The sequence below is a fragment of the Vulpes lagopus genome, chromosome 4 (assembly GCF_018345385.1).
Source record: "Vulpes lagopus strain Blue_001 chromosome 4, ASM1834538v1, whole genome shotgun sequence".
In the NCBI taxonomy this organism is placed as follows: Eukaryota; Metazoa; Chordata; class Mammalia; order Carnivora; family Canidae; genus Vulpes; species Vulpes lagopus.
In genome coordinates, this window is record NC_054827.1 from 38514965 (window position 1) to 38537777 (window position 22813).

The window sequence follows — 22813 nt, forward strand, 5'->3', positions numbered from 1 at the left end:
GGCTTGTAAGAGCAGCTCGAGTGATTTCATGAGTACCAACCGATCTTCCATACATGGACATCGTTCGTCACCTACCCGTGGCACTTGGCTACGAAATGACACGTCTGCTTGGGTGTCGTTCTGCTGTGTTCCATGTGTAATGGTCACTGGAAAGAAGTGAAAAAAGTGCACAGGGCTGGTGTGCAGGCCTTGGATCTGCCTGCATCATGGCCACGGAGGCACCTGCCTTCCCACCTCCATGTGTCAGCGTGCTGCTGTGTCCAAGACCAAGCCCCATCCGTGATCCGGGGTACTCCACCCAGGAAGCAATCCTTTCCAGTCACGGACACTTAATGCCCATAAGGCCCCGTGGCTAAGACAGCAGTCGGTGACCACGTTCTTACTTCACACAGACGCAGAGCAGCTTGTCCCTTAGGCCAGGTCCAGACCCCAGCGTGGACGTGAGTAACAACCACATGGCCTAGTTTTGTGTGGGACGTGCGGAGCTCAGGTTCACGTACTCCCCCCCCACCGCCCCCCAGCCTGTGGGAGCTGGGTTCTAGTCTAGCCTCCATGGAGGAGCACGTTCTGCATGGTTCCTCTGAACAGCCACCCATCATCTGGCATACTTGGAAGGGAGGCTTCATGATGAGCGAGAGATGTGGGCACGGCTGAGAAACAGTAAACACTCCTGCTGTGATGGCTTGCTCCCTGAAAGGAGTCGCGCCCAGGTCCGGGGGACGGTGACAGACCCCAACCCCACTCGGAGCAAGACATGGGCAGGAGACTGAGGACAAAGCCGGGAGGAGAGAAGAGGTAGCTGGAGGAGTGGGTGGGTACAGCCACCCCCCCACCCCGGCCCCCCATCCCCCCTTCACCCCCACCCCCCTGAACTGCAGCAGGAATGCCAGCATGGGGCCAGAGCCACCTCCGAGGCCTGCGCCTGGGGCATGGGGCGGGCTGTCGCACAGCTCTCATGGTTCCTCGTTATCCCCATTTCCCCCTTTCATGTGGTCACTCCTGCATTCTGTTCTGCTCATAGGTGTCAGCCCAAAATTGTGGCACGTCCTTGTATTGTAGGCTTAACCTCCGATGGCCCCTTTACCCCCTCCCGGTCCCCCTCATGCTCCCGATGTTGCTGTTTTGTATTTTAGTCCTACACCTCTTTTAAGGCCACCAGGAGTGATAGCTGTCATTTGCGGCAGAGGGTACCCAGAAGTGCCATGTGCTGACGTTCCCGAGCCTTCCCCATCCCCGGGTCTCCGTCGGGGCCCTCCTGCTGCCTGAAGACCCCCTGCAGGATCTCCCCCAGCCCGGGCCTGCTGGCAATGAAGTCTTGTGGTTTTCAGTCGCCTGAAATCCTCTTAATTTCTCCTCATTTGAGGATGTTTTGAAAAATATGGAAGTCTCTGTTGGCAGTTTCATGTTTCATCACACTAAAAATGAAGGGCATTTTTCTCTTTGGGAGTCAGCGGCCCGTGTCACCACCGTTTCATTGAAGGACAGGGGCTTTTTTCCCCCCACAAGCTTGGAAGCTAGAATCCGTTTGGTTTTCAGCATTGGGCACTTAGCGTGGTTTCCTTTCCGTTTGTCCTTCTTGGGGGGTTGTGGTGCTCCTTCAGGCTCTGATTAGAGTCTATTTGCTTCTAGACATTTTCAGCTCAGTCTCTAAGGACCCGATTATCCCTCTTGCATCTCTGCTCTCCCATGCCGTGCTCACCGCTAAGCATCACTCCATCCCCATGTATTTCCTGCTCTTTTCTATACGTTCCATGAGTCGGCTTCTCTCCCCTCATCTATGCTCAGCCTACCCATGTATTTTCTGTTTTGTGATACCCTTTTTTACCGGATCTAATGTCAGAGGTGGCCACTTTGATGGCTAATTTTAGGGTTCTTTTTGAGTTTTCAACTTTCCATTCAATTTTTGTAGTCAATTCCATTCTTCAGTAAAATTCTCTGCCTCTTCACCAATTTTTTGAATATATTAATCTGAATAAGAGTCGGTGTCTTAAAATGTCAATATCTGAATCTCTTTCTATTCCCTGGGTTTTTATTTTTATTGCATTTTATCATTTACTCCTGTTCCTGGCAAACCTGGTACTTTATTATTGAAATCACAAATAATGTAACTGTAGACACTTTGGGCAATGTCTGAAATCCCAGTCCCAGACTCCCACCCAAGGACGTAGGAACACGGCGGTGGGGGGTGGTCACCTGCAAACTAGTCACTGTGCAAACCGCAAACCCCTATGTGCAGTGGGGATAGTAGGTTCCCTAAACACAGGAGAAGGGCTGGAGCCAATTACTGCAGTGTTCACAAAACCTGAGTCTACTTATCCCTCCCCCCCTCCCCCCGCACCCCACCCCACATTCCCATCCCCACCCCTTATCCCTTCCTCTCTCCACCACAGGAAGCTGCATTGCACCCGGAACTATATCCACCTGAACCTGTTCCTCTCCTTCATCCTCCGAGCCATCTCAGTGTTGGTCAAGGACGACGTTCTGTACTCCAGCTCGGGCACACTGCACTGCCCTGACCAGCCATCCTCCTGGGTAAGGCTGTCCCTGTGAGCAGGTCTTATCTCTGAGGGCAGGGTGGCATGTGTGACCTGCAGCCCCACGACCCCCGTGCTTACTGCCCTGGCCCTCAGTCTGTGTGCCCACCTTACACCCTGGCCAGTGCACAGGGTTAAAGGCAAGGAGCCAGGCCGGAGAAGCAGAGGGGTCAGAGGCTGGGACTCAGGTGAGATGGGGGTGGGAACACCGGTGCCTCCAGGGACTGGAGGTCGTGGGCCATGAGCATTGAGTCCCAGGGAGGGCCAGCACAACCTGAGGGCATTGCCCTGAGTGATCAGTGCCTGGTCTGGGCTGAAAAATCCTGACATTGATGGAGATGCACAATGCTGTTTTCACCCCAGATCTCCCAGCTTATGAGCAATAGATGCTTCCAGAGATGGCTGGGTGTGAATCACCTGTGCCATGAGTGAGCCCCTGCAGCCCAGCTCTATGATGGGAGGAAAACCCAGCTGATTATTTCTGTAGATGTTTATCACTCTGGCTGTGTCTTTAGCATTCATGGGCCTCCTATGCTTAGTCCACGTAGGACAGCACTTGTCGCGCCTGTCCAATAGGCAGTTCACTCAATTGAGTCCTCCTGAGCCTCAGCAAACAGCTGCAGTGCCCTCAGGACCTTGGTCAAGCGTTTGGGCTCCAGTCATTTGGGCTCTTGATCAGACTGCAACCTTTGAGGTGCTCCTCTTTTCATAAGGAGCCAGGACGCTGGTCAGTAGGTTCAAGGGCCTGCTTCTCAAGACATTTGGAGGAGCCAAGAACTCGACAGAGTCTTTCCCCTTTTGAGAGAAGGCTTCTTGCCACCTCCCACCGACCCCCACTTCCCACCGATCAGGAAGTGAGCTCTGGGCTCAGTGTGTCTCCTCCTGGCGATCCAGGGACCGGGACACGGGCAGTGACCTGCTGGGACCAGCACACATGGCATGCAGGGTCACTGGGGGTTCTCAGAACCTGCCTGCAAGCTTCCCAAGACACCCCTGAGAGCCTGAGTTCGGGAAATACACAGTGGCCACTGTGAGCTCTGCAGTCGGAGCTGGAGGGTCTAAACAGCCAAGCTCTGACCTGGCTACAGCCGGCTGCCCCAGGGGCTGGGGAGACAAGAGGCAGAGACTGAGGCTGGAGGCTGAGCATCTACATATCCTGGAGGGTCCTGGGCGCACTGCCCTGTGGTGTCAGTCAGAGCGGCAGATGGTTGGGAAGAGGCAGAGTGAGAGAGAGCCCATCGGCACATGTGCACATGTAATCACTGGGGTCCACATGTGCATGTGTGCAGACATGTGCCCACACAGCCACAAGGATGTATGCATGCACAGAGGCCCTCATGGACATGTGGGAGCATAGCCCGCCTGGCTTCAATCGTCCGTGTCTGGATCCAGGCCCGGGAGGACTGCTGGCCTGGGGCTTGCATGGTGTGGTGGGGGCCCCATGCTCTCCAGGGCTCAGCTGTGGACTCAGGTCACACATGAGGCCGTGCCCAAGTCTGTGTGGAGAAGGCGCGGGTGCCAGGCCTGCACGTGCACAAGGGCCCCTTAGCCCCGCAGACACCAAGTGTGTTCCAGGCACCAGGGAGACCCCTGATGCTGAGGGCCTGGGCGTCTTACCAGTTCCCACAGAGGATAGCCCAGAGGTGGGGGCAGAGCCCCTCCTGTTCCTTTCAGGGAGCGGGTCCCGGAGCCACAGTCTCGTGCCAGGTCATAAAGCAGACGGGGCAGCAGACCTCCAGCTCCCTGGCTCTGCCAGCCGTCTACACACTGGCATCCTTGTCCTCTGCACTGCTTCTTTCTGACTCCTGGAAAAGCATGTTCTGGTCCAGAAAAATGAGAGGCCAGGCGGCTGCCTGGAGGCCACTGTCAGCAGGGTACCAGCCAAGGCGGGGCTGGTGACCTGACTGCAGCTGCATCGGGGTGGGAAGTTCCCAGACGGTGGAGGTAGCGGCCCTGGGGATAGTCCCGCAGGCTGTGGCCCCGACAGGGAGGTTGGCAGAGGGCCCACCCTGGCCCAGACATCCTGTGCTCACATCCCAGAGGCTGTGAGTGGCTGTGGACATGCACACGGTTGGTGTTTCCATGGCTGTACCAAGAAGATGCAGTCACCATAACCAGGCGTTCCGTGTGCCATGCATCCTCACTCAGCCAGGGTGCAAGCCCTGAGCCAGCTGTTGTGTCGGGATGAAGGGTGGCAGTCGTCTGGCGCGGGGACATGACACAGCTTACTGACCATCCTGGCAGCACTGGGCCCCACCAACATCCTGCACATGGACCCTCTTCCTGTTCTTGTTTCTGTTGGGTGGAGCTCACACATGATGACGTTGGATCGAAGGGCGTGTATATGTTAGAACCGCAGTGAACCTTGCTGTGTGGCTTTCAGAGGGGTCAGGGCAGTCGACACCACGCCGGCCTCAGAGGCACGGACCACAGCCCCTCAGAGTGTCCCCATCAGGTGGCACAGAGCCCTCCCTCCCCGACAATGAGCAGCCAATGGGTCACAGCCACACTGCGGGCCGTTCCCATAATTGAGTGGTGCCCAGGCCCTGACGCTCGCTGGAGTGGCTCCTGCTCCACCGCTGGCCCACGGGCACCTGGCACTTGGCCTCAGTCACAGTGACGGTGCAGCCCCCGAAGGATGAGCTTAGCCTTTCCCACCTGGGAAGCAGGAACCTGGCACCTGGTGGGGCGGCGGCGGTGGGGGGGGGTGGCAAGTGGGTGGTGGGCTTGGGCTGCTGTGAGTCCCCTTAAGCACGAGCACAGCCACAGGGCACATTCAGCTGTGTGTCATCAAACCCACAACAGAGAAGTGTGCCCACCTAGTATGTGGATAGAGATAGGCACGCGTGTCTGTGTTTCCACACCTGTACGGACATACCCACGCGTAAATGTGAAAACGCGTCCCCGGGTACCAAGGTGCCTCTATCCACTCGCACGTGGGTCTCCTTCAAGGGAGGGCGGCAAAGCTGTGGGGGAGGAGAAGCGAGGATCTTTTCAACACGTGGACACAACTTACGGGTTAGAAGCCTCAATTTCACTTTTGTTCCGGAGGCTGACATACCTGGTACGTCTGAAGAAGGTCTGAGAAGGTTAGATATGTGTGTGTCATGTGCCAGGTGGGCTCTCCTGTGGGGACTCTCCTGGGACGCCTGGCCACTCACGGGCTGCCAGCTGCTCCCGTCCTACACTGATCTTTGTCTCCTGGGGGGCGGGGGCAGGACCCACGAGGGACGTGGGGATGAACGGGGCGGGGCGCCCGGTGGTGGGCTTCCTGCCACATCCCGCCACATCCTGCCAAGGGCGGCTGGTGCCTCTGGCCGGGGCCACGTCAGTGTCCCCGGGGCTCTGAGCTGTCACGCTTCCTCAGCTCCATGCTCAGCATGCAGGCACGCGTGGCGGTTCTACCCGAGCGGCCGTGTGTGCTCTGTGACCTGCAGGTGGGCTGCAAGCTGAGCCTGGTGTTTTTCCAGTACTGCATCGTGGCGAACTTCCACTGGCTGCTGGTGGAGGGGCTGCACCTGCGCACCCTCCTCGTGGCCATCTTCTCCCCCGGCCGTCGCCTTGTGGCCTACCTCCTGATCGGATGGGGTAAGAACCGGTCCACAGCTGTGCCCGCCGCCCCATCCACCACCCCACTGCCCCTCACCCTGTAAGTGCCAACCCCTCAGCTCACAGATGCCCTGGGCCACCCCTGCAGGATGCCCTCCGGGTCGCGAGAGGAGGTGCTTTCCCAGGACCCGAGCTTCCTGTGGGAGACGCCCCCCTACTGTAGGAGCAGGAGTCTGTGCCCCACGCATCCAGTCCTGGGGCCGCCCTGTGTTGAGAAGGCTGAGGGGCAGGAGGGGAGGGCAGGAGGGGGAGCAGGAGGGGCAGGAGGAGGGGAGTAAGGGAGGGCAGGAGGGGCAGGAGAGGAGGGCCCAGGGGCAGGAGAGGCAGGAGGGGAGGGCAGGGGGTTAGGGGCAAGGGGCAGAAGGGGAGGGCAGGCGGCCTTCCATGGAGAGGTCCTAGTACCTGCCCCTTGGCAGAACCCTGAAGGGCAGGGTGGGGGTGTAAGCAGAGGGCCCCCATCTGCGGTGTAGGATACCCCACCGTCCTTGCCCTGCCCCCACGCTCCAGGAACAACGCATACAGTGTGCGGAGATGTGTGCAGTGCAGGCCTGTGAGGTTCCAGCTTTCCACACACAGTTTATCCTCACTGCCGTGTGAGGCTTGAGCGAGTCCCGCATGTTTATGAGGCGTGTCCGCCTAACCCTCCATCAGACAGCCCACCCCCGCTGCCCGGGGGAGGGGGTGCAGCTGCGTCCTGCCAGCAAGCATGGGGCTGGGGGTGACCCGCTGTCTCCCTGCAGGCATCCCCACCGTGTGCATTGGCGCGTGGACAGCCGCCAGGATTGCCCTGGAAGACACAGGGTGAGTGCCTGTGAGGTGAGGGCGAGCACCCAGCCCTGCAGCTGGTGTCAGCGAGTGAACGGGAGAGAAGCCTGCTCCATGCCCACAAGGAGGATGTGCACTGGCAGCTGCCACCAAGCACACGGTTACAGGGTGGCACGTGGACATCACTCCCACAAGAAGACCCCAGCCTCACGACAGTTGGGGGCAGGAATATTAGGAGAGGATCCACACGCGCAGGACAGAAACAGCACCACGTCCTGCAGCAGAGCTGGGATGGGGCTAGAGAGAGGGGCACAGCATCCCCAGTGGGGAGCTGGTCCCTGGAGGGAGCCAAGCAGGGTGCACGTGCCCCGCGGGGAGAGGCGACGGGAGCAATGCGGGAGAGCACAGCCGCTGAAGCAGTTCTCTAACCTGGCACAGACCGGGTGTGTTTTCTGTCTGCAGTGAGCTGGGCCCCCGCCCCTCGGGCACATTTTCCCACCACGAATGCCCTGCCCCGTTCGGGCTCTCGCCCACCCCTGGCAACACCCTGGATGCGGTGACTTATGTAACTGAGGGCGACACAGGGTGTTTCTGTGCGCTGTGACCCTGTGGCACCCCTCTGGCCTCAGCCCACAAGCCCACTCGCTGTAGTACCTGCCAGGAGGTTGGGCAAGGGCCAGCTGGCCTGACCCAACTCCCTGCCACCCTGCCTCCTGCTGCCACAAGCAGTAGGACCCAGAGGCCAGGGTTGGTCTGCGCCCATGCTGGGGTTGGAGCAGGGAGGTGGAGTGAATGATGCGGACAGTGCTGCCCGGATGCTGGACCCGGGACGCCCATCGCTGGGCCTGCCTCGTGTAGTCCAAAGGCATTTTAAACCTTAAAGATACAGACACAAACTATCCTGGGGTGAAAAAAGAGTCATTTTCAGGAGATAAACTCCCATTTTTCGAAGGTGGCCAGAGCGAGCATGAGCCACTCCTCCTTGCAAGGTGTGGGGCTGCCGGGCCGGCCTTGCCCTTCCCCCACTTCCTGGAGCTCTGCTCATGCTCACTTGTCCCTCACTAGGTCCTGTCCCTGTTGGGAAGGATGAAGTGAAGCAGGGTCCCCGGCTGGGGAGGGATGGCATCTGGGTGTGTGAGTGCGCATGGGCCTCCGGGTGGCGTCTATTGACACACCCAGGGGGTGCGTGTGCAAGGAGCCAGCTGCGTTCAGAGGCTCCGCATCCAGATGAGGCCACAGGCAGTGCACATCCTCGCTGCCCCCGGCTGATGGACAGATCTGGGTGACGACGGGACATTCCTTCTCTCTTTCCCATAGCTGCTGGGACACCAACGATCACAGTGTTCCCTGGTGGGTCATACGAGCACCGATTCTGACATCCATCATAGTGAGTAATCCCGGATCGAGGCACAGCCCTCCACAGCGTTGCGCGCTTGGGGACAGAGGGAGCCTGCCTCCCTGCACTCAGTAGGGTTACCCCGTTGTGCCGTCTTCGTCTTCCCAGGGAAGAACCGCAGGCAGTGGCCCGCCCCTTTCATCCTTCATTCTCCCCTCTGGGAGGAAGGCGCGGGAGCAAGAGGGAGGGGACAGAGGTGTGCTCCCTGCCGCAGACACCTGTAGGGGGCTTGCAGGCCCCAGATACAAAGTTACATTGAGTCATGTTATCACTCGTCCATCTCTCATCTGAAACTTCACTGACACCTGTGTCTGCACCTGAGGTCATGGGACACGTGCTGTGGTCAGGAGACCCCGCCAGCTCCCACCCTTGGGCAGACCCAGGTGGGCAGGGCCCGAGCTCCTGTTGCAGGGGTGCCTGGACTCTGTCCAAGGCGAGGAGACACAACTCAGGGATGCTGAGCTCCAGACCCCCCGCCGCACCTGCCCCTGCAGGGGAGGTTGCACAAAAACACGCCGTCTGTTCGTGCAGGTCAATTTTGTCCTCTTCGTTAGTATCATACGGATCTTACTACAGAAGTTGACATCTCCAGATGTCAGTGGCAACGACCAGTCACAGTACAAGTGAGTATGTGTGCGGATCGGGGAGCTGCCCTCACTGGCCCCCGCGGCCTAGAAGTCCAGAGTAAGGGTGGATGAGGGTCTGCACACCCAGCAGACACCCAAACGCAGGACTGCTTTCACGGGAATGCGGCTATATCTCCCTGTGGGGAATCCTTCCAGCCAAACCCCCTGCATTTCAGCGGCAGATCCTCTAGAGAGCTTAGTGACTGAAGCATTTGGCTCACTTCCCTGCTTTGTAATCTGACCTTTTCTCCTTGGCCACACATTATTTGTATTTTATACATTATTCTTTCTCCCCCATCGGACCACATGGCATCTAACGCCCGGCTTTGTACTTGATAATAATGGGCAGGTTTGGGCTGAACGAGTACAGGAGGATAGTTATCATCATACCTGCCCGGTGGGAAAGAGAACATGCCCACCATCATCCAGCTACTTTATGGGCCCTGAAGACCCTGTAAAGGAACTTAAAGATTCTGTGAATTATGGCTGAGAATTTATAAAGAGACAGTGAAGCTCACAACTTTGTTATAAAGTAGAACCAGCTTAGCGTGGGGTGGTTGGTCCAGCCAATTGGAGCCGCAGGTTCAGACAGACCAGGTGTGGAATCCGGGCTGCCTGGAGCTGGGTAACTTGGGCGGGTGACCTGACTGTGCTGTGGTGGCCGCACTCAGGGGTGTCCTTCCCCTACCTCCTGGGACAGCCAGGGTGGACCTGGCGCCATCTGTGCACAGGACTGGGGCTGGGTTCACGCAGCAGCAGGAGGCCTGGGGTGCGACCTGACCACTCCGCGCCTCACTGTCCTCATCCGTAATAACCAGTTCTAAGTTACGAGGAGACGTTTGGCACCGGCAGCTGTCGGTGTGGGGCCCAGACCCTCCTGCCTGTGCCCCCGGGAGCATAAAGCCCATGGCGTCCTTCCTCTGCCCCATCTGTTCATGGGGTGCATGGAGGTCAGCCCTGCAGGAAGGAAGGCGTGTGGGTCTACCATGGACAGAGTGGTGTTGCCCCATCTGAGCAGCGCTCCTGCTGGCGCCCGGACCCGCTCATGCCTGCGGCCCAGGGGCAGCTGCTTAGGGGCTTGTCGAACTCAAGTTTTGATGTTTGGCTGGTGTCGCTTAGCTTCTGTGCAGACCTTTTCCTTGGGAGTGTTCGTTATGTAGATCTTCTACATACATGCTTTTATTTTATTTTATTTTATTTTATTTTATTTTATTTTATTTTATTTTATTTTTATTTATGATAGTCACAGAGAGAGAGAGACAGAGGCAGAGACACAGGCAGAGGGAGAAGTAGGCTCCATGCACCAGGAGCCCAATGTGGGATTCGATCCCGGGTCTCCAGGATCGCGCCCTGGGCCAAAGGCAGGCGCTAAACCGCTGCACCACCCAGGGATCCCCTACATGCTTTTATTTTAGAAACAAGATTAAGTAGGGAAGATAGGGTCTGTTCTTTTTCCAGGATGACAAAAATCCGGGCATGCCTGCGACGCTGCCTCTGGTGGCACCTTGGTGTCTTCTCTGTACCTGTAACAGTAACAACCCCAAGCAGGAACCCTTCTCTGGAGGCAAGCAGGGTAGCCACCTCCAGGCGTATGTAGGAAGTCAGGCCAAGACCCCCGTCTCACCCTGAGCCAAAGGGCTCAGCACCCTGCACAGCCCACCCCCTGTCCACAGGCTAATGCTGAGCCCAGACGTGAAATGCAGCCACCTCATCAGGGTGAGCATTCAGCTCTGTTAGGGGGCAGCTCATGCTCTGCTGCAGAACGGCCAAGCCTCCAGGCTTTGTGCAAATGGCCTGAGGCAGACTTCCCAGTTTTTGTGAGTGTCACAGGATGTGCTGTTTAGGTGGGGCAGAAATCAGGAGAAATGGACACATTTCTAGAACTTACATCCCAGGCTCTGAGTGCTAGGTTTGGGGCAGGTACCTCAAAAATACGTAAAGAAACTCATGACTATCAACTAACCAGAGAAGGTGGGGAGATAGCCCCCTCACTTGGTCCCTCAAGATGAGGCCACTGGGTCACTGGAGGCAACTGGATGCTCATTTGGGGGCTCAGCGTGCACCCACATCACCGAGTGGCCTGAACTGGCCTGGGGCCAACATCCTCATTCTTGACAACCCCCCAGGGGCCCCAGTGCTCCCGACGCAGAGCATGTTGCAGCGGTGGGGTCACCCAGGAGGATATTAGGCCCACCCAGCCACTCCTGCCATACTGACCTGATAACGGGACTGTAGACACAGGCTGCCCAGGGGAGTCTTGCAGGCTCCCTGGATGATGCTTCTAACGCACAGCAGTGAGAGTCCCCGGCTCAGAGCATTGGTTCCCAAAGTGGGGTTCCCAGACAGTGGCTGCAGCGTCATGGGAAACCCCACGGAGTCTGTGCACAAGGATGGGCGGCACAGGGGTCATCCACGGTGACCTCCAGGGGTCCTGCTGCAGCAGAGGCTGGAGACACTCTAAGGAGCCCTGGCTTAGAGAAGGGAGACTGTCCACTGGTGGGGTGGGGACGGGCCATGGCACGGCGAGTGCCGCTGCAGGAGGGCATGGGCTCTGCGGTTCACCTTCAAGCCTCTGAGGCCGCAAGCAGATCTGCATTGTGACCGGGGTGGGTAGTGACTCCAGGTGACCCAGCTCCACAGAACCCACAGCCCAGAGGCTGGGTCACTGGCCCTGCCCACAGCCCGTGTTCGAGGGCTGCACCTCTGCTGCTCTGCAACTTTGACCTGAAAGTGAAACGTGCCTCTGTCCCGACAGTTAAAACCCAGGATGCTCCACTCGGGGCAGTAAGACCCCCAAGACTTTCAACCACGGTGGCTGTTGGTTGGCCTTGTCGGGATGTCTTGCAAGGGGGTGGCTGCGTAGGTGGCATATTCTGCGCATAGTTGGGGTGGATTACTCAAACTTGTGAGAAACAGGCTCAGCCCGGGGTGGCCCTGGGCCAGCGTGCAGCCCCAACCCTATAGGCTTACCACTTTCCCTTTGTGGCAGGAGGCTAACCAAGTCCACGCTGTTGCTTATCCCACTGTTTGGAGTTCACTACATGGTATTTGCTGTGTTTCCTATCGGCATCTCCTCCAAATACCAGATCCTGTTTGAATTGTGCATCGGATCTTTTCAGGTACGTGTGGACAGGGCTGTCCTTCTTGCCCCAGTGGGTGCGCGGCCCTGACCCCCGCCCCCTGTCTTGCAGGGCCTGGTGGTGGCCATCCTGTACTGCTTTCTCAACAGCGAAGTAAGTGCTCGGTCAGGGCTTGGGGACCCTTGGCCTATGGGGGATGCCCTCACGTGCCCCCATCCACCCACTTGGGGCTCGGGTCTCCCACTGGGGCAGCCCCATGCCATCCCTTCCGGCACCATCCACACAGAGCAGCGTGAGTGGCCCTCCCACAGGCCGGCCCCTGCAAGCTCCCCAGCTGGGTGGCTGAGAGGGACCCACCACCCTGGCTGGTCACTGTCTTGCCCCTTGACCTGGACACCGGGCCACACAGACCCTAGGGGAGGGCGGACGAACGGATGGGACCCTTCTCCCCAGGCGACCCGGGCTCCCCTCCACAGCTCATCAGGTCGCATGTGCAGGGGCCCCTCAGTCTTATGACGCCTGCTTTTGTGCAGCTGTGCATGTGCGCTCACTGGGTCCAGGCCCTTCCTGAGCCTGCCCCCCTCACCACTTCCAGTGGGTGACCTAGAACCAATTCCCCACCTGACCCAGAGAGACCCCCAGTCCTGCTGCTGTGTTACCTCTCCTCCTGGAGCAAGCTGGGCAGCACCCTCTGTGCCCACAGATTCTCCAGAGGGGAGGAGACGGCCAGAGGCCCGTCAGCGCCCACCCAGCATGGGTGCTTCTCTCGGGGGGAGCTCGTGCTCCCAAGCTCCCATGTTCGCCTGACCCCGCTTCCTTGTGGCCTTGCCCTCACCCCAGGTGCAGAGTGAGCTGAAAAGGAAGTGGCGAGGCATGTGCCCCAGCCGGCCCTGCGGCCAGGACTCCCGGCTGCACAGCTCTTCCGTCTCCAGGAACGGCTCCGAAAGTGCCCTGCAGCATCCCCGGGGCTCCCGCGCCCTGTCCTTCTTGCACACAGAGACCTCGGTCATCTAGCATGCCACCGCCTCACAGACGGACTCCCCGGGGGCATGTTAGCCGTGACGTGCTAGCGCTGGTCTCTATGTGTGCCTCGATGGAACCGGGGTCACACTGTGGCTGGCTGGCTTTGCCCAGGTTGATGGGCCCATTCCCACAGAGAACAGGGGGCTTGAGAGGAGCAACATGGGCCCAGAACCTGGATCCTGCCACCATGGAAGGAAACGGGGTTTCTAGTCCTGCTGCCAGTGCTGGGTTGGGGCTGGGCCTTCTGTCTGTGTGACCCCAGTGCTGGCCCTCGCCCCCAGCCCCTGGGCAGGTGACTGGGGCAGCCCTGTCACCTGCAGGACACAACACTGAACAAGACCCGCCCCTGTGGGTGTCCCCACGTGTCCCCTGGCCCCAGGGCGCCCTCCCCCTGTTTACTCCCAGGACAGACAAAGAGGGTGTCTGGCTGGCCAGCAGGGTATATGTCATAAGGGCCCCTCCCCCAAGAGGGGTGACCCAGGGACAGGTTCTAGGGCCAGGTCATCGGGGTGACTGAGACACCAGGCAGTTTCTGGGGGGAGCAGAAACCTAGTCTCCTTGTGATGAAAATCATCTTAAAGTCATTTCTGTTTAAATGGAGAATCATCTTAACAAACTGCAAGTGTGTTGGGCACTTCTGTCCCACTTTGGCAGCATCCTCAATCCCGGCTCCCCTGAAGCCAGCAGACCTGGGGAGTGGGTCTGGGGGCGCCGAGCAGCCCCAGGGGAGCAGCGGGTGGCGAAGACGGTGAGCCCACCAATGGCCCGGGCCCGGCCCTGCAATGTGTGGCAGTCGGGCCTTCTGCCCAGACACCATCCAGCCCCTCCACCCTGTGCATGGTGCTGGTGCTCCCAAGCCCAAGGCCTCCAGAGGCTGGCTGCCGAGGGGGTGGCCGGGACACCAGCACAAGGGGGTGGGCAGGGGCCGCGTGGAAGCCACCAACTCAGGCCCTGCAGCCTTCCACAGGAAGGGTGGGACAGATGGAGTCCTGGCCGCAGGGCCGGCTGGGGCACATGCCTCACCACTTCCTCTTCAGCTCTGTGGGACGGACGCTGGGACACATGGGGCCAGTGGAGCCGCAGTGTGTGTTCCAGGGCCCCCACATCATGATCCGTGGGGCACTTGCAGCACCAGGCCCAGGATCGCAGGGACCCAGCCTGTGCTCCCTGTTGGCCGCGCCCCACCCCCCATTGAGCAACCAGCCAGCTGAGGTCAGTCTGGCCTGGGACAGGAGCAGGGTGGCCAGTGAGAGTCCATGTGTGTGCCCTTGGCCAGGTAATGTGCACAGAGGGTCCTCGGGCCACCGTGTCCTCATATCAGGAAAGCTGCTTGCCCATCTGTCGGCTGGGGCACTTACCCAGCCTGCAAATCTCCATGCCCTAAGGCTCCAGCTGTGGATACACTGACTCATGTTGCCTGAAGGCCATCACCTGTCACCTGCAGAGGAGCGAGCACCCTGCACACTTAAGGCCCGTTTGGGGGGGGAGGGCACAGGGGGACAGCATGTGGTTCCTTCCAGGCCCCAGAAAGCAGCCACCTCGCCACAGGGCACCCCGGCTGTCCGAGGTGGGTGCCCTACACACGGCCAACCACGGCCACGGGACCGGAGAACCTGCTTCCTGGTGCATGTGTGCATGTGTGTGCACGTGTGCAGTCCACTCTGCACCTGTGTGCCCTGGGCGGGTAAAACCCATTCCCAGGGCCCTGGGCACTCCCCTGAACACTCCCCGTGGGACCGATGCAGCAGGCCAACCCAGTTAGGTTCTCAGGAGGCCCGGGGCCCGTGAGAGGGGTGCAGAGGGAGGGGAGGGAAGGGGCGACAGCCTCTGGTGCTGGCGGTGGGTCAGAAGGCAAGGGAAGGCCCGGGCAGGGGAGGTGCCTGAAGACACAGCCCCCGCATCTCAGGGAACAGTGTGCCTCCCCACTCTTGGCAGGAGAGGCAGTTGCTACATGGCTCGCTTTCAGGTTTTCAGATCCCAGGAATCATCAGGGACGTTGTGGAAGCTCCGTGCTACAGGCCAGTGGTGCTATAGGCCAGCGTGGCCGTGAGCGATCTGAACACGGCCTCTACCAGCCCTGCCTCCTGGAGGTGATTCCCAGGATTTTCCTCCATGTTCACACAGGCCCCCCCAACCCCCCTTCTCCGTGGGAATTGGGTCGTGTTGTGCAGAAGCCCTGCAGCTGCCTCCCCAGGTAGGCCAAGGCTGCAACCCCCTCACCCATGTCACCCATGAACACACGTGCTTCACATCCACACTACACGTCGTCCACAGCCCGGGGATAGCTGTCAACCCCATCTGTCCCCTACAACCAATGCTCACCTATGCATCTGCCCGGTGTTCCCACAAAATGCTGGGTGCATGTACCCACCATCCTTCCCGGGCCATGGCAGCCCCCTCCTGCCCCAGCTGCACCCCCCACCCTGGCCCCAGCCCCACTGACATGTCCCCTATCTCCCCGGATATGCCGGCTTCGGGGCACGAGGGATGTGAGGACCCCTGGTTGGTTCTGCTGGAAACCCGGGCCTCAGCCTGTCCCACCAACTGCCGTCAGGTGCCCGTCCCCCACGCCCCGGAATACAGATCCTGCTGCAATCGATCGTACAAACCGTACAAACCGACTTCTTTACTCCTGGGAAACGGGGACAAGACTCAGCAGGGGCCGTGATTTGCGTCACAGGGCCAGGCACCCTGAGGGCACCTCACAAAGGATTGAGGGCGTCCTTTACAGGAAGTGTCCCTTGGAGGATGGAAACAAAGATGCTTCCTCCCCCATCCTCTCAAGGTTTCACAGGGAAGGGGAGCGGCACAGTGGCTGGCAGGTGACGTCCTTGCTCGTCCACCCAGCCAGGGCTGTGCAGACCTGAGGGGCAGGTGGTGCTGTGAACCCCGGGCCCTGAGCTGCTGCTTATGCTCGATGCCCAGAACTGAAGAAACAATGAGGACAGATAAACCAGTGGAGTCTAATCACAGAACAGACCAAGTAGGACCAAGGTAACTTCTAGAAGATGTGGAACTGTCCGCGTCCGCTTGGCTGAGCGTTGTAATCAGAGAGAGCAGACTACACACAGCACACCTGGAAACACAGGCTTCTATGGTTTAAATAATTATGATTATTAATCTAGAGCTTGCGAACTGCTATTTTCAAATCATAAAATATTATAATTCCTTTCTGACTTGAAAACACACATTACATTAAACCCCATTACAAGACCATGTGGGCCATGGATCCATCTGTGTGTCTGCTCCATGTCCCTCACCCACACGTCTGCCGTCTGTCCGTTTGACCATGTGACTGCCCCTGGCCTTACGGAAGACAATGCCCAGGGGTCAGCAAGGGTAAGAAAGGTTTTGAGGAAAAGCCAGGCCTTAAATGAGGCCCCAGGGGGCATGTGGAAGGGATAAAGGGGGCGCGGCCTGGAGTAGGACAGGTGCTGCTAGTGCAGCTAAGGAGCTGCGGCCACTCGGTGAAGGAGGGTGGCAAGAGGTGATGTCAGTTGGGCAGGCACCCAGTGCTCAGAGCACGTGAGATGGACATTCTTCGGAAGACTGGGAGCTTTCCAAGGATTTGGGGAGTGACGCAGCCGAAGCACTGTATTCAGGTGTGTCAGGAGGTAAGTTGATGGGGGAAGGCATTGTGGTCAGGCGTCTGTGAGTGTGGTCTGTGCAGGACAGGGACGAGGCGGGGGGGTGGTGCATAGCCTTGGTAGGACAGCTGGCAATGAGGTGACGTAGGGAATCGGAGGAGGACGCCCACGGCAGCGACACACACTGTGGCCAAGGGGCTGCTGCGTCCATGCCATTTATTCTCATACCTTCAGAATAAAGTGAATACGTTGCTTTTTAAAATATTAGCCTGGCTTATGGAACTAAGGGCCCTCGTGCATCCTGGGCTGTGGGAGTTTTCCTTAGAAAGGAGGGCGTCCGAGGGCCTTGAGGCAGGGGCGATGCTTCCCCACACCGCTGTGCTGACACAGGTGCCCCTCAAAGAAGACGCATGGTGGAGACATGCAGGAGCCCACATAGGGTCGTGCCACCCCCCACCAAACTGATTCTAAATATGCTTCTCACCGGTGTACGAAATCAAAAAGAAAGAAATCTATGCATAAAGACCTGCTCGACCAGACCGTGGCCAGAACACAAAGCCCCAGTCTGAGTCCAACCCCGGGAGCAGCTCGCCTCCCCATGCCTGGCCACTGCGGACGAGACTGCCTCCCTGGGCCACGCTCACTACCACGGGACGCATGCGGTGGGCTCCCAGCCATCTGGAATGGTGCTTGGAGGACCTGCGGGAGGGCTCCTTGGGGTGGCCGCAGAAAGGAGTCCCTCAGGGATCCCTGGGTGGCGCAGCGGTTTGGCGCCTGCCTTTGGCCCAGGGCGCGATCCTGGAGACCCGGGATCGAGTCCCACGTCGGGCTCCCGGTGCATGGAGTCTGCTTCTCCCTCTGCCTGTGTCTCTGCCTCTCTCTCTCTCTCACTGTGTGCCTATCATAAATAAATAAAAATTAAAAAAAAAAAAAAAAAAAGAAAGGAGTCCCTCACTGCAGGAAGCTGCCAAGCGAGGGGGTGGAGCTCAGAAGGCACAGGGGTGACCGCCCCTGACTGCCCCATGAGAGGACCTGAGGGAGAACATAGCCTCCAGATGCCCACGGGGCCTGGGGCACACACGGAAGCATCTCCTGAGAGACTGTAAAAAAATATATGTAAGAGCAAGTTGAAAGAACGCTTGATTTACAAAATGAACCAGAGAAGTGAAGCATTTGACTCTTAGTTCCTCTGAATAAAGTTCCTTCCCCTTTGGATGGGGCAAGGGTCCGGGTCCGGCTGGGCCCAGGTGACGCTTGCCATCCAACCCCCTGCCCCCGCCCCCCGGCCCCCCCCAGCCCCCAGCCCGGCGCTCCACCCAAAGCAGGGGGCATCCCAATGTGGAGCTGGCCAGGCCTGCTGGGGAAAGGCACCTGTGCCATCTGCGGAATTAGCTGTCCTTCCTTAGGGCAGCCAGGCAATGGAGCTGCAGAGCGGGGTGCAGTGACCTCTGGCATGCCGACCGCAGAGGTACTAACCTTCACGATGCCCTTAAGGAGAAGAAAAGGGGCTCTGGGGGGCTCGAGACGTTCATTAAAATCTTCCAGAAGGACAAGCTAGATCACGAAAAGGCACGGGGGGCCTTGGCCAGTCTGGCTACGTGTGGGCAGTGCACACTTGATTGAGCCAAGACTACATAAGTCTGGGGCTTATTTTCTTGGAAATACATTTGAAAATATTTAATTCTGTGAGGGGGGAAAAAACCTAATTTAAAATAAAGTGACTCATTTTTTCAAGCAGGTCACTTTGGCTCCTTCTCTCTGCCTTAGCACAAGATACTCATTGCTATAGCAACCAGCATGGAATGAAAAATAACCCAGAAATTTCAGAGTTCTTCCTCAGAGAAAGTTTCTAGGTTTGTTTTGATGGGATCTTTCCGTTAAGATCATTCTGTTCTCAAATGGCAGACGGATCTGGTTTGGCGCCAACGTCAAATAAAGTGCATATTTCACAGCCACATTGTCTGACCAGAAGGTTCCCTCCAGCTATCCAGCTGCCCCGTTGCCGAGAACGGCTACTTCTGTTCTGCAGGAGTTGGGAACACCACCTGCACCGGGCCGCAGGTGCCCAGCCTGCAGCTCCCTCCTGCCCTGGGTTGTAAATCACAAGCCCCAGGCCTCGCATCAGGGCCGCATGTGTGTGCAGGAGCCTCCATTTGGCTCTTCACAGGCCAGGTGCCCACGACATCTCATGAGCCCCTGGGCCCTGAGGTTCCTGGCCAGGAAAACAAAACCAAAGTTCGCTTTTAAAACCAAAAAAGAAACAATGACCATGTGCTAGTGCTTCACATTGTAGGTAAACATGAAACCCAGATGGCTGAAGGAGTTATTATACTAAAAAGCAAAACGAAAAAATTACTAAAAATGAGATCCCTGGGTGGCTCAGCAGTTAAGTGCCTGCCTTCAGCCCAGGGGGAGATCCTAGAGTCCCAGGATCGAGTCCCACATCGGGCTCCCTGCGTGGAGCCTGCTTCTCCCTCTGCCTGTGTCTCTGCCTCTCTCTCTCTCTCTCTCATGAATAAATAAATAAAATATTTTTAAAAAATACTAAAAGAATCTATAGGTGAATTTCTCTATCGTTGCTTGAGACAGTTCTTCCTAACCTTAAAGAAAATAGCTTCTTTTACCACATAGAAGTTCTTACACTGAACCACATTTTAAGGTTCTGCACATCAAAAAAACAAAAAACAAAAAACAACACACTAAATTAAAAGGCAAATAATAATATAGAAAAATACTTGCAAGAACTAGGAAAAGGACTGAATATTCTTTAGTTTCAGTCAATAAGCAAGCTACCAAGACTCCGTGATTATTTTAAAAGCTAAGCCACAAGATATAAATAAAAGTACCTAATAAATATGTGAAAAGGGTTCAACTTCACAAGAAAGTAAAGCGATGCATTTTTATTTCCTAATACAATAATTTGTAAAGATAAATAAGTACTATTCCACATGCAATGTTACTGATAGGACTAAACCAGCCCAAATTTTCAAGAAAGCATTTTGGTAAATACAAGCAATAATTTCAAAAATGTTTGTGAACTTGGACCAAATAGTTTCACTTCTCAAAAATCTATCCTAAGCAAATAAACCCTGTGTTAAGCAAATATTTACGTACAAAGATGCACACATGGCAAGATCTTGAGAACAGCCTGAGGCTGGGAGGAATGGCTGGACCCCAGTGTGCCCTTTACGGGGAGATCATGTGACCAAGGACATTTACAAACTTCTAGTGATAAAAGATAATGCTTAGGAGGTTAAGTGGGAAAAACAGCACATAAATTGTGTATAGAATTCTTCATTCCTATAAAACACATTAAAATATTAAAAACAGCTAAGATAGTAAGGTGGCTCTTCTTGGATGTAGCATTCTTTCATGTTCAGAAATTCATGCTTCCTTGCTTCCAGCTAACGTGTAAAGTGCCTTCGATTCACCGGTCAGGGATCTTAGGGGAACACTGGGAACTCAAATCACCTGCCTCCCTGGCACCCACATCCCAGCAGGGAAGAGAGCTGGGAGGAATAGGTCAGAGCCGACTGCAGCCAATGTCCTCCACACTTACTCTACAAATCAGGGGCACAGAAACATGTCCAGTATGGGGATGGAAGTTCCCCAGCACCAAGGAAAACAGAATGAACACAGTGGAAATAAAACTTCTAAAAGTCTGTTTTATCACAATTCCTTACCAGGTAAAGTGCCCAGAAGTGATATTCTTGCCGTTTACAATGGACCAATGTCACTGAGCACCTTAGCTCCCCTAGATGCGCACCACCTACCCCGCCTGAGGTGCGGCTGTGACAAGTAGAGACAGTGCATATAAAACAGGACAAGTTATTAATAAAATGCATGCTTGGGAAGTTATAGCCATCATCGTTCTGTTAAATGGAAATGAAATCTTACCATTTTGTTCAAAATAATATGTTTCTTATGAAGTTACTCCCAACCAAGAGCTTAATTTCAGGCATTGGCCTTAAAATACAATCCTATGTCCACTTTGTGGCAATTCATCTTCATCTTCTCCCCTGGAATGACTGTCTACAAGGAACTGGCCTTGCTTGTAGGGGTGATGGCGTGGCTGCTAGACACTCCCTTCTTCCCGCCGTACATAGGAGGTCTACTCCTCGGCATGAAGGGAGCTGCTGACAGTGAAGGATCGAGGGGCAGAAAGGGCAAGCTCTTGACTAACTTTAGTGATAAATGAATAAAGTATTTACTTTGCCTCCTTATTTACTTTTTTACATTGAATTTCATGTAGTATTCTATGCACATGGCTTTAAATAAAGAGGAAAGCTTCTTTAAGTAATGACAGATATGAATATATTAATTTTTTTAAAAAAACAAAGAGCCAAATCAATAAATCATGTATTTTCTTGCGATTAAATCTCCTTTGCACAATTCAGATCATCACGATTGGATTTTGTGATAATTCGGATCAAAAGTATAGGTAAAGTATGTCCAGCAGTAGTAACTCAACTTCAAATTACTCTTCTAAATTATCTGAACCTTTTTTTGCAATTAAAGAAAACCTCTACAAATATTGAAACAAAGTACATATAAAGGTTAAAAACCAAGTGCCCCTCAAATTTCTTTGCAAAACTACATGCCAGATTTTGCCAGATTTATACCCCAGGGAAAACCGCCTCATATGTGAACTGGACAAGATAAACATTCAGAAAATATAAACTCAGATGTCAGCCAGGGACTCTAACTTACTTTTTTAATGAAGATGTTTGTGAACTGTTGGACAAAGAAAGAAAATGGAAAATTTCAAGAATGAGAAAATAACAATGTTTAAAAAAACTGTCAGCAACAAATCACTTGATATAGAGACAATCTAAATAATCACATTGTGCTTGTAAAGTTAAATACAAATGTAGGAAAATCCTCAATAGGGATGCCTGGGTGGCTCAGCAGTTGAGCATCTGCCTTTGGCCCAGGGCATAGTTCTGGATTCCCGGGTTCAAGTCCCACATCAGACTCCCTACAGGGAGCCTGCTTCTCCCTCTGCCTGTGTCTCTGCCTCTCTCTGTGTGTCTCTCATGAATAAATAAGATCTTAAAAAAAAAGGAGTCCAGAAATCAAAAACAAATTTGTGTCTTTGCCAAAGTGGCAGCTCTGACCCAAAGCTGACGAGCTCTAATCAGAAGTTGAGAGTGGCCTGTGTGGACCTATGTCCATGGACAGTGCCCATAGGGCAGAATGTTCTAGAGTGGCACCGTGTCCAAGCTGCTGGCCTCCTGGAAGTCCTCACCGTGGCACAGAAGGCACCTTGGTGTGGGACCCTGAACTCCGGGTCAGGTGGGCATCCTCCTCCCTGAGTCCCAGGGCCTTCTCATGTCCCACGACACAGAGGCCTCCACAGATTTAAGGACAGGCAGCAAGGCCCAGCCCTGACCCCACACACCACTGAGCCGCTAGCCTGGAGGACCTCAGACACGTAACCCAGGAGAGCACGAGCCACCTGGAGGCAGGTGGGCCAGGCGAGGCTGCTCAGGGGAGCCGTGGGAGCTCCCCGGCCCAGGTCTGCCTGTGGGTGGCCCAAAGGATGAAGTGCCGTTGGAATCCCTCCCCGAAATGCTGGCATGGCTCTAAAGGGGAGGCTTGGTCAACATGAGCATCCGTCCTTCATCCCTCACAAGGGCTTAGGATGGCTCACAGACCTGTAAACTCTTGGAAATCCAGAGATTAGCAGCTCCAGCAGCAAGCAGAGGGGTGCAGAGGGAACAGCGTGGGGTCACGTGGCACGCAGGGTGACCCGCCCGTGGGCACCCAGCTTCCTTCTCACGCAGCTCATAAGCTCACCCAGTCACACCCTTGGCCATTACCATGATACACTCTGAAATCTAGTGTGTGGTGCATCCAGCTTTCTTCTTCCTCCTCAAGGTTGTTTTGGGCTATTCTGGGTCTTTCCTGCATCCATACGAATTTTAGGATATTTTCCCTATTTGTAATAAAATACTTTATTCTTCCCAAAGCTGTTGTCAACGGGACTGTTTTCTTGATTCCCTGGTCAGGCGGCTGCTTGTTCCTGTGCGGGATGGCAGTCAGCCCTCGGACGTCCGCTTTACTGACCCCACGGTAGTTCCGACTGAGGGGTGGAGCCCTCAGGTTTTCCCACCTACAGAGTCACATCGTCTGCAAACAGAGATGCCTTTACTTCCTCTTTCCTGGGGTGGATGCCTTGTGTCCTCCTGCC

General features: G+C 55.9%; 1 protein-coding gene across 3 annotated transcripts in view; it reads left to right on the forward strand.

Moving 5' to 3' along the window:
- The window catches only part of VIPR2 (vasoactive intestinal peptide receptor 2), a 61691-nt gene extending 44263 nt beyond the window's left edge, over positions 1 to 17428 (forward strand). Inside the window, exons 6-14 of one of the 3 annotated variants that reach the window (XR_005987443.1) lie at positions 2391 to 2532; positions 5972 to 6122; positions 6884 to 6944; positions 8226 to 8295; positions 8836 to 8927; positions 11920 to 12049; positions 12122 to 12163; positions 12851 to 15227; positions 15881 to 17428. Coding sequence is in view for 2 of the 3 variants with exons in the window: in XM_041753288.1 (XP_041609222.1) it covers positions 2391 to 2532; positions 5972 to 6122; positions 6884 to 6944; positions 8226 to 8295; positions 8836 to 8927; positions 11920 to 12049; positions 12122 to 12163; positions 12851 to 13024 (862 nt within the window). In the remaining variant the exon portion in view is untranslated. Of the gene's footprint in view, positions 1 to 2390; positions 2533 to 5971; positions 6123 to 6883; positions 6945 to 8225; positions 8296 to 8835; positions 8928 to 11919; positions 12050 to 12121; positions 12164 to 12850 lie in introns of all 3 variants that reach the window. The other 2 variants (XM_041753288.1, XM_041753289.1) reach the window with 2 other exon arrangements.
- Positions 17429 to 22813: the final 5385 nt, after the last annotated feature.